Raw genomic sequence first — 12055 nt, 5'->3', positions numbered from 1 at the left:
TANCCAGTGATTGTTGTTCCATAAAGCTGTGTCTATATATCGTACTCACAATTGCTAAATGCCATTTAAAGACTTTATTTTTAGACGGTTGTCGTTTGGCGCTGGACATCAAAGGGATTGTAATAAGCTTTTCAATATTGTTTTTGTGTATCGGGACGATAAATTCGATTTGCATCATAATAACTTTCGGTCACAACCTAAACGGTGAAGTCTAACCTATCTACGAAACTTAGCTATAGTGACGTCATATAACTAGTGGAGTAGCCAGAACTACAAACGTCTGAAACTTGAAATAGTGCAACCACTGTTCCCGATACACATAGGAAGTTAAGAAATTCTCTTTACGATCTCTTTAAGATTAAGGACAATTTATTGCATCTGCAAATTGTGAAGCTATTACGAACATCTTGACTGTTTACATAGTTTACCTTCTGTAAATAAGACTTTAATATGGCTAATGTAGTTTTCAAGAGTTATAAATATCTGTAAATACGAAGATCGTAAAAATGACACAATCATTGATTAATTCTCAAATGATGAATGTCACAGATTTTAATTTATATGTCAAAACTATCGTGATGCCGACCATAAAACTTTTTTGATAGAAACTTTATGAAACATTACTTTATTTACGAAAATCATGTGATATGCTCACAAGTAAAGAAATTGTGCTGTATTATTACCATCATTTTCGAAACATAATAGATTTTTAATGAACACAATTTACTTAAAAAGGAAACACATTTTTTTTGTAAGCAGAAAGAAAAAAACTGAAATAATCAAATCCAAATTACGAAAATTTAAGAAGAAAATATGTATGCAGACAATTCACATCAAGTTTGTAAATTATATTAACCCTAAAGGGCAAGATATAGTCCAATATTTGGACACCTTTCAATCTGATTATATAATCTATGGTTAATACATGACAAAATGTCGACAATTGAGTTATCAGTTGTCGGTGCTAAAAGGAAGATAGTCAAAGCCATGCGCAGTGAAATAAGGGACAATAGCACAGATGATCATGGGTAACCAGTTCCGTAGTACCAAAATGTGGTACCCAAGGTTAAAAGAGCTTTATTCAGTTGAAATTGCCGATTTAAGTGAGGATTTCCTCCGTTATCGTTATCCTCTTAGTGTTCAGGTCAGGTTTAATACTTTCAGAAATGGCAAAAATTTTAGGCTTCCTTTCTGTTTGACGCTGGTTTGATTCTTTCCTTCCGTTTTCTTTTTTAATGCAAAAAATCCTTTTAAATGTTTTTCTTATCTCGACCACTTTCCACGCATAAATAGCGGGGTTTAAAAGACTTATTAACGCCGATAAGTTATAAAAACCATTTTGAATGAAAAGTGTCACAAGATTGCTCTTTAACCATGGGCAAATAGCCATCACCAAAAACATCACGTACATTGGAGTACCACAGATGAGAATAGGCAACACAACTGTTATGGTCGATTTCGTTGCTTTCAGATGCATTTGAAATTCCATTTTTCGCCTCTCAGCATCAAGAAATGTTGGCACGATTTTCTGTATTTGATCCAAGGCTTCAAAATATAGAGCAAGGTGACAGGAAAGGGATGCGATAACAACGCTGATCATGATAACACCAAATATACCATCAGCCAGTTGATTGGTGATGAGAACATAGTTACACTCTGTGATGGTTGAATAGTGAGGAAACACACTGACTACAATGATGAACGGATTTATCCAACAGCTAACCATGGCTATCACAAGCGTTTTCGTATTAACGAATTGATGATATTTGTACGGATATTTTACTGAAATAAGCCGAACGACAGATAAAAACATAACTATCAGGAGGGTGGCCGCGGACAGAACTGACACTGTTAAATATCGTAGATAACACTCCAAAGGATTATCATATAAAAAATACACAACGGAATAATGATAAATAAATGTCAAACCTGAAACAATGTCGGATATAACTAAATTATATAACGAGAAACGAAGAGTTTTATCTATACCTTTAGTTTTAGTGATGACTATAAATGTAATTGCGTTGCCGAGAAAGGTGCCAATCCCAAAAATAATTTGGAGAATTGTCACTGATATAGATACCGTTTGTTGGCAGATAATACAAGTGGAATCGTTAGTTGTGTTATTCATCTTGGTTCCTGATCAGCAAACTCACCTCTTGACACTAAAATTAATATTTCAAAAATGATACCAATACCATAAAGATATATTTGAGAAACTCCACCACTGTGAATAAAAACTTGAGTGCTCTCCAGAAGTAATACACAGTCTAAGCATTATCCAACCTGATATAAAAGTCCCTTAAAATTACAATTCCTTACATTTCAGTGGAAGCATTTCGCTTTCTTTCCAACACTGTTTTGTTACACAGCCAAACACTGCATAAAGCGCCCCTTCTTGTAATTTCCTAAACATTTCGCAAAGCGACCTTTCTGGTTAACCTTTCGCAAACCACCATTTCATTCATCTGATAGTCACGGTTCATTTACCTGAACAACGAAGGTTGTATTTCTGTTGTTGCCTCACTGTGGTAGTAAATATTTAATGTCAGTCTTCACAGTCTCATTGCCTAATCACTAACTGTTAAACTTGCTTCTGTTACAGTTGTATGACCCAGGTAATCCAGATATACTATACAATATATATTATAATTAACGATATTTAAGGTGAAAATTGAAAGTCAGATTAAATTAATACTTATGACAATTTATTAACGACATTCACCGATTCTAACCCTGGATTACAACCTACATTTAAAGGAAAACTACCTCTTAGAATGGACATAACATTTAAAATCTCAAACTTGGCCAATTAGTGAATAATATTCATAAGTTGGACCTACCAGGTGCCCTGACTCAAGAATAGAATCTCTATATAAGACGATATATCCATTAAACTAAATAATTTTTGAAAAACGCTTAATTTATTGAATTTTAGAGGGATTCTGTCGTGTAGTTTTAAAACCAGTTAAGTCCACTGACGATCAGAGAGTCATTTTGGCCAAGTTTCATATTTTCAATTTTTTGATCATCGCGGTAGGTAAACATCTGTATCTATTGCAGCCTCTGGATGCTATTTGGACAGATGTCACCTGGTGTAGAGACAGCAAAAAAAAACTGTTAACTGTTAAATGGGACTTTCCGCATTTCTGCAGTGCGTGCTTTTTAAACTTATATAGATACCTCGGATCAGGCTTACAATCATTTCTACCTTCACCATTTATGTCACGTCTCTGTTTCAATGAAGTTTGTTTTAAAACGAAACTGATCTTGCATCAGCCATCTAAAACTGCGTGCGCATCCAAAAGTTCAAAGATCACAGAGTCACGTAATACTTACAAAACGAAAGTTACAGTGATGCCCAACACTTATTTACATTCACCATAAAGGTAATTTGATATTATGCTAGAATAAACGCATCTTCGGTGATGTGGAATATCCCCATTTAACAGGGTATGTTTTATCGGACTCCAATCGACAACTGTTCAATCGACAACTGTCAAAATATCCACCAGAGGCTGGAATAGAAGCAGATGTTTCGTACTACCTAAGAGGTAGTATACTTTTAATAAGTAGGCCTATTATGAAGTAAAATGAATACTTTTGTTCGCTTTGATACGATATTCTATTATTAACGTATTATTAATATAACTAACAATAGGGCTTTGATTTGAAACAAGGCGAAGCTCGGTATTGCTTAATTGCTTTTTTCTAAGCCAGATTAATGGCAATGGGCGACCAATTTCTGCATTTGCCTGTTGATTACTACCGAAATAGTTCAGGTCTTGGCTGATTTATGGCAAGGCATATAGTGTGATGATGTTGAGCTGTTGTTAAATGTTCCTGTCTTACTCTGTGTATTCCTGCGATCACCTGCGCGCTTGCTCAAACTCATTAATAACATGTGAGTTGCGAACTAATGACCACTATTTTATTATATTCGCAACTGGTGATCGTTATTGTGTGAGGACACCTTTACTCTAGGCTACGTGTATCTGCAATCACCTGGGTATTTGCTGTGTACCTGAAATCTATCAATCAAACTTATAAATTACATTTTCTTTCGACTTGACATTCTGAACGAGGAACTGACCCTTCTTTGGCTCCGCCGCTGAATTGAGCTAATGGTTTAGGGTACTAATTATTAATAAGGACAATCTGACACATTAGTTTATCAACACATTTCATAACCCTTTTGTGTTAAACTCGATAACAAATGAATTTATTAGAAAGAAGTGAGGGTACAATTGGGTTTGCAAAGTGGGGGCAAATGCGCTCTCGGTATCTCCACTAGCGCTGCCATCGCTTATTGGATTGAATCAAAAAGTCTTCTCCAACAATAGAATATACACATTTGCCGATTGAAAATTGTGTTAAAACAAATTTAATCCAAGCATCAGAGTAGAAAAACATACGAAAGTTAGTCTGAAAAATCCATAAATAATACATTGAATTCCATCAAAACACAAAATATAATCATAATCAATGAAAAATATGTAGAAAGTCTAGCACAATCAATGATACATTAAAAAAAAAATACAGATATAATCAATGAAAATATGAAAGTAATATGCTTTGCGGGAATTTTTATGTCATTAAAACGGCATTTGTTTACCCGGAAGATTATAAAATAACCATGTTTTCATGTAATTACTGATTTTTTTTTAAAAACCGAAACAGATGCAAAAAAAAAATCGTCATTTGCGGCTCAACTTTCTCCTATAGTTAAAATTACCTATTCGCACGCTACTTGATTATACAGTTATGGTCAAAATATAGTCTAATAATTCCCATATTATAATGATAGCAGGCAACGTTTAAAGGGAACAGTCGGCATTATCGGTGGATTGATTTGGGTCTTTATTGTGCTTTACTAGTTTTACGAAGTATACTAAAACACACGAAAATCGCACAATTCCTTTAAATATACCTCAAACTAGAAATTTCACTGTCTATTCCTATATATGTGTTTTCTATATATGGCATAGTTTCACTAAAATTCGAGTCGAATTTTTAACTTTCAAACGTGAATAATTATGGATACACATGGATTTGAAAACTCAAATTTCGAATTTGAGCTGTGTACACTATTACTGATTATTCCTGTTTCTGAGACTAAGGTACGATTGGTCGAACAGAGAGTGAAGGTGCACCTCTAATAAAGGGCCAATTTCGCCATCCGTTTGACCAATCGTACCTTTATAGTCTCAGTAAAGCGAATTTTTTGGCTAAGTTTGTTAGTAATAGTGTTTACAGCTTACCGACTAATGTTCAGAATCCGCATATGAAAAATATTATTACGACTCGGATCATGACTAACGCCTGGTAATAATAACCAGTCCACTTGTATTATAATATATCTCAATTAGTTAAATCTTTCAATCATCAGTAACTTAGCCTAGGCTATTCATTACAATTAATTATGTCCATTAAACAGTACAGACACTGCTGCTAGTAATGTATCAATTATAAATAGTTTTCTATATCATAATATCATGAAATGGGTCTTTAGGACTGATTTCCTCATTTGTTTAATGATGTCAGACAACGTCAGTCAGTAGGAAATAGATGAAACTTTGACAGGGCAGCATTAAATACATTCTATTTTTCCCAATATTAGAAGTCCTTTGCGTGCACAGGCTGCTACGTAACTAGTCTACCACTAAATAACAGTTGTGTTTGAAACATTTGACCATCAAAATCTGACGTTGCTATAGCCTATCATTGCTTGATAAAGAGAGAGGATAATCGTCGAAACGTCGCAAGTTATTTATTTAAGCAATTGTTATACATATAAATGTTTCCAAAGGGAAACCATTTAAGGAAGAGCAACAGTCCTTACGTTCTAGTCTAGACCTACAGCAATTTCTTTTCTTTTTTGTATGAAGAAGCATCACTTTGTGATCTTGGTCGGTACTCTTTTCGGATTTTTGTTTTATATTAAAGGCTCTGCAAACTCATAAAGTTTGATGAAAAAGTAAAATGTAGAACTTTTCGGACTAAATTTGTACAAGATCAGACTGCAAACAACAAGTAAACGAACGCAACCGTTTTAGAATTACCTCCCTTTACTATTTATTTTGGGAAGTGACGTCAAACAAATATGGATGAAATATTATACCAAAACAAGGACTTTTTTACGCCTTGAAAATCGTAAGTATGGAGATCAATTCCAAATATTAACATACTAGACAACACCTTCATATGATAGTCTAGGCAATGTTTGAGTGTTTAGAGTTGTAACATTCACTAAGTTTTCGTCCAGAAAGGCTAAATCTATGAGATATTTTAGACCTATCCTAACCTTTTTCATTATTCATCCTTTTCTATTTGTCGATGACTGATTCAGTGTCACTTGTCAGTGATAATTGACTCCTTATTATAGCCTCATGACACAAGTAGCAATGGTATGTCCATGTGGCATTAATTTGTACTTAAGGCCTACCACTATAAAAAGTTTAATGGTACCGTTATAGAAATTTCTGGAATGCTGCATTGTTTATATAGAAGAAGTTGTTTTTGATAAATTTTCATGGGTGAAATTTTATATATGTTTTTTTACAAATGGATACTTTTGGTTTCATAACCATGGATACAGTATTACATGATTTCATTTCTTTGTTTTAATATCCTGCAGACTAGCAATTAAATCAGATACCGTACTAATAATTGTCAACTGTAAATTTAGCTAAAAAAAAGAAATTTCCCATATGTATAATTATGAAAACGCTAGCAATAACTTTTTTTTGGTTTTGATGACTGCTTTATTTCATACAAATTAGGTGGTAATACAGCCCAATCTGTAGTAAGATAGATCTATGTCAATAAGTAATAAAGAATTTGTTATATGTATCTAGAATCTAGGCCGATTACACAATCTAGCAAATTAAACTCATGAGTCATTTATGTGTGAAACTGATAGTCAATTTATTATTATTTAGGTTTCTGATGAACTTAAATCGATTTATGGATTACTTTGTCTGTATTTTAAAAATGACCACAATATAAATAAGCTTAGGTAGTTTAACTTCATCATTATATGGGTGATGGATATTTTATGGGTGATGGATATTTTATGGGTGATGGATAAGCTTAAGATATGGCTTGTTTCCAAAACCTTACTTATACTGGTATAATGTAATGTGTAAAGCTGTTTTATGATAATTTATTGAAACACTATTTTAATTCTGTAGATCAAGTGTGAATTGTACATAAGCTTCTTGCTTCGAGTTCCAAACTTGGTGCTTCAGTATGGCATCAAATTGGTCTCAACACAGAGATGGGGAACGAACTTTGAACTCACTAGAAGGTATGTAATCTTGTGTTTATTGAAATCATGAAAGGATCAATTATTGACTATTTAAAGGCTTGATATATTTCAGATTTATTTGATGATCAAATTTTGTCTCTGTCTTAAATAAAACAAAGATCTACTTCCTTGTAAGTCTCAGAAATTATAAATGAATGAATAGATATTATGTTTCTTTTTAAAATTACAGGGTTAGGATCAATTCATTCATGTTTAGATGGTGTTCCTTTTAAAATAGGACCCAAATTCAAACCTCCAGAAAAGGTAAGTTGACTAAAAAGTACTTGGTATTGCTAGAGGCATAAATCTTCCAAATATTATCTATTAGCTCTCCTCATCTGAAATGAAAGTAAAGTTATGAATATTTTAGAAAACTGATGCCATGTTGCATTAGATCTGATTTCCATCATGGCATCTCTGAAGGAAATCTTTCCAATAATTTGTGACTTCTATCAACTACTCTATGTCTTTTCCCTCTATTATTGTTTATGTTGAACTTCTATTTAAGATTCATATACCTCCAGATTTACTGACTCCTAAAAAATGTACATTGTTAGAGGAACAGGTAGGCTACCTTTTTTTTAAAATTTTATTTCTTTATTTAATTTGTTGTTTTGTATTAATACAAAGTACATTTGTCCCTATTATTTATGCATAGTCTGGGTACCAGTATTTTATGAATTTTTCAGGCCTCTTTTATGGCATGAATTTGATAACTATCAACATAATATAGGTATATAAATGATTGGGTTTTTTTTTATGCATGTTTGTGAGAAATACTTCCAAGTTTGAGATTATTGGTATGGAGATAACAATGACTATTTTCTATGTGCTGTCATAAATGTGTTTTCTATTTTTAGTACACTTTTGAAACGGAAGAGGGTGTTTTAGCATGGATTAGAGCAAAAGAGGAAACACATCGAAATCAAAAACTTGATGCTGAGGAGAGGAGAGCTAAGGAATTAGAGGAGTTTACTAGAGCAGCTAAATCAGACTCTAGTGATGATGAGGATGGGGATGACAATTTTACCTTTGACCCTGTGTCTCACAATACAGTGGCTTCTAATATCCCAAAACGACCAGTTATTCCGAACTTTGACAGTATATTGACCCCCACACCCATACAAACCAGTTCTAATCCCACTCTGTTAACAGACAATAACAAGACCACACCTATAGATCTGTCCATGTTTGAAAAAGAAAAGGATGCGTTTGAAAATTTAGATCTACAAGCTATCAATGAAATGGAAGAATTAAAAAATCTCTTTCAAGATACTGGAACATCAGCAGTGAAAAATGATATCACTAGTGGTAGCCAAAGTGAACAAATGAACAGTGACTCTGGTGCTAAGGCTAATAAACCTACAGCTAAACCTAGAAAAACTGAAGGAAAAAATACCGTAGTGTCTGATAATATAGATGATGATGGAGATTATGTAAAACTGCAAGTAGATTTCAGCCAAAATCGTGTTGTTTTTAACAATGATAATAAAGAAAACATTAACATTTCTGAATCTTCAACTGGGGCATCTTACAGTGGACCTTCGAATGCCGGACAGAATAATATATATAAATCTGTTTTACCCCCAATTCATCCAGGACAACAATCTAATTTTAAAACTGATATGGCTCAATCTAGTGTCAAACAAATGATGAATGGACTGAATGGGGTTAATTCACAAACTGCCAACTCATTTAGTGATCAAACAGTTTACTATAACTTACATCCTTCTACCACCTTACAACAAACAACTAATATATCCTGTACAAATAACTCTCAACAAGATTCTGATATCTATGAGAATTTACCGGAGGCTAGATTACGAAGCGCTAGGAGTAATCCTGATCTTAGTGTATCACCAGCCAAAAGAAGTGTTTCACCACGTTTTTCTATGTCACATACACCTCCACCTATTCCTAGTCGACCTGCAGAAAATCCACAATATGAGGTAAGTCAAAATTTTAGATGGAATGGAGTTTTACGTTCTGCTGTAAGGTATTCAATACATTTCACAATGAATGTGACTTTTGCCAACGTACGTAATAATGTGCACTGTATCCTGATATCCTTAATTCATAGCCTGGTCTGAAATCAATCATATATATATGTTTACTGCATTTCAGAATTGGGATTTAAAGAAGAAACCAGTTCCACCTATTCCTCCAGTCAAAACTATATTAAAAACAACAGATACAACAACAGTCAGAACTTCTACACCTCCTGAAACTGATCCCTACCCTACTCTTTCTAAACAAGATCAAATCTTTGTAAATAAATTCTGTTCTATGGGATTTCCACGACCCAGAATATCTCGAGCTGTAGCCAAACTAGGTCAAGATGAGAAACAGGTTGGTAAAAATGAAATATTTTATGAATGTTATTTGTAGTTCATTCAACAATCTTATACATTTGAAATCAACAGTAAAATTGGTAGAATGAGTAGGAGATTTTTGTTTTGGAGTAGAAATAGTTATAATTGAAAACAACTCTATCAAAATTTTAAATCTATATATCCTTGAAATCAATTTAATCAATGATTCAGTTTCCTGTGTTTGTATCTGTCAAGGTCTATTTTTGGAAATGGATGTCAATTTTCTAACATTCTGTCCTGATGTAGGTTTTTATCTGTTATATATATGTATATAGCTCCTATAAGTAAAATGTAATATAATGTGTTATATTGTTTAATTTAGGTTATAGATCATCTATGTTATATTGATAATTTAATTGGTAAAGGTTATAATCCTATGAAATCTGAGTCAGCATTGTTTTTATTTGGTAATGTTGATAAGGTATGTTAACTTTTCTTTACGCAATGCTGGAAGGTTAACAAGACACAACCCTAAATTTACTCCCATGAGCTCTTCTACTTATTCATATTCATTTTCATGTTGATATGAAGTATGCATGTGTGGAAGAGCTCAATGGTGAGTGGATGACTGTCACATTATATTGAGGGTACTTCAGAGTTATATAATGTTCTACATTAAGATATTTGCCTGGTTGCTATAACCTAGATATCCTAAATACTTCGCAGCACAGACTGTATTTTGTAAATTTGCCAAAAAGTCTTTTTAACTAATCAACAATTTGTATTTTGTAGGCATCAAGTTATATTGACAGTTATTCACAGTTTCAAGAACTGGGATTTCATGCTGATAAAATACGCGAAGCTTTGATTAAAACTAACGTAGATAGAGATAAAGCATTGGATGAATTGATGGCCTCCTAGCATTAACCTTGCTAATATGGCATTTCTTTTGAACCAAACAAATGAATATGTGAAGGGTTTACACTTTTAGAGTATGGAGTGAACATTTATAATGGATTTATGTCATCTTGAAACCAAGGATATTGAAACCTTGAAAGTCATGTACTGTACGGCTAGCATTTTCACCCTTTTATTTTTGGATTGATATGTAAACGTTATATAATATATAAGCTTATATATGCAGCTTTGGACTTGTTGATTTCTTAAACTGATATTTTATAGAAGTTTGTCTAAAAAAAAAATACACTGGTTGATGTGACAAAATGTCCAAGGGCTTCATAAATTGTAGACAAACTTGACTTCCAGACTTCGATTTGATCAGTGATCTGGATAACTAAATAGGGCTTATTTTAACTGTCAAGCTAATATTAGGCTAATGTACTCCTTCAAGTTGAATTGATACATTGGTAGTTGGATATGTGGGTATTGTTTAGTTCATTTATGTTAATGGTATGTAATGCTTTCAATATATATATAAAAATATGATATTTATCTGTGTTTTAATACAGCCTAAATCTGTACATCTGTAGAAGCTTATATCATATTTTCAAGAGGGTTTTACATATTTTATATGAAATATTATGATTTGATTGATTGATTGATTGCTAAAAATGATTTTAAATAGTGTTTTATTAACCAACCAGAATGTGGATATTTTTATTTTTAAACTGGGGCCTTTAGCCTTGAAATTGAAGATTTCAGAAATAATAAGAACTTCCATTGACTTGAATCATAATTACAGCATTATTGACCAATCAAGGTGTTGCAACAGGCCTGAAAATTTTAAAGGGATTGTGATGAGGTTTTCTTAACTTTTATGCGTATCGAGAACACTGATATCATCCTTTTGCACCGTTCCAATTACACTTCACTATTCAGCGGTCCTTGTAAATCAACAGCAGCTTTTGTGATAGTGGCGTATATTTAGTGGAATTTCAAGAGCCACAGGCTGAAAATTGTAATGGTGCAAGTTGATGATATCAAATGTCCTTGACACACATAAAAAGTTTTGTGTTTTTGTTTGAAATTAGTCCTTGCTCAAATCAGTATTAGTATGTTGAACGAAGTCCTATTATGTTTGTTAATCATGATTTTTTGTTGTTGTGTGATGATTTCATTTTTACTCTCTTTCAAATGATATTCAAGTGATTTAATTACTAAATAAACGTTATTAGTTATAGGTATGTGGGCACTGCTAAGAGTTGATAAATCCAGTATCTGGCAGAGTGCCTTGTTTGTGTAGCACCAGCAAAACTCAGAAAGGTTCAACCTTTATTTATAGGTAACTGAAAAAGGCTCTATATATATATATATTGACTTCAATGATATTTTATTGACATTGTTAATAAGGGCCATTCCTGGTGAGATTTATTCTGAATCAAGCAGTTTGATTTTTGACAGTGTTTGTGATTTTGTTTTTGTGATAAAATAATCATATGAGATGTAAATTATAATTTTATTTATTTCTTTTACT

The 12055-nt window shown here is 32.9% G+C and overlaps 2 protein-coding genes across 2 annotated transcripts in view; both read left to right on the top strand.

Annotated features, from left to right (window-relative positions):
- The window catches only part of LOTGIDRAFT_165901 (hypothetical protein), a gene marked incomplete at both ends in the record, with an annotated part of 5477 nt that extends 3890 nt beyond the window's left edge, over nucleotides 1–1587 (top strand). The window contains one exon of the mRNA XM_009062938.1: nucleotides 1472–1587. Within this exon, the coding sequence (XP_009061186.1) occupies nucleotides 1472–1587 (116 nt within the window). The remainder of the gene's footprint in view (nucleotides 1–1471) is intronic.
- A 4502-nt stretch (nucleotides 1588–6089) lies between these two features.
- On the top strand, nucleotides 6090–10968 carry LOTGIDRAFT_234720 (hypothetical protein). Its single transcript, XM_009062937.1, has 8 exons — nucleotides 6090–6157; nucleotides 7194–7309; nucleotides 7500–7573; nucleotides 7818–7874; nucleotides 8170–9258; nucleotides 9434–9658; nucleotides 10004–10102; nucleotides 10414–10968. Exons 2-8 carry the CDS (start codon nucleotides 7252–7254, stop codon nucleotides 10540–10542), a joined length of 1731 nt encoding a protein of 576 aa, XP_009061185.1. The 5' UTR covers nucleotides 6090–6157; nucleotides 7194–7251; the 3' UTR covers nucleotides 10543–10968.
- Nucleotides 10969–12055: the final 1087 nt, after the last annotated feature.

Source organism: Lottia gigantea (genome assembly GCF_000327385.1).
Source record: "Lottia gigantea unplaced genomic scaffold LOTGIsca_54, whole genome shotgun sequence".
Lineage (NCBI taxonomy): Eukaryota > Metazoa > Mollusca > Gastropoda > Lottiidae > Lottia > Lottia gigantea.
This window is presented reverse-complemented; position numbering and strand designations above follow the sequence as displayed.

Coding starts and splice junctions, on each gene's coding strand:
- LOTGIDRAFT_234720 (XM_009062937.1), top strand. CDS start 7,252: ATGGCATCAAATTGGTCTCAACACAGAGATGGGGAACGAACTTTGAAC. Junction 7,574..7,817: donor AATTCAAACCTCCAGAAAAG/GTAAGTTGACTA, acceptor CTTCTATTTAAG/ATTCATATACCTCCAGATTT. Junction 10,103..10,413: donor TATTTGGTAATGTTGATAAG/GTATGTTAACTT, acceptor TGTATTTTGTAG/GCATCAAGTTATATTGACAG.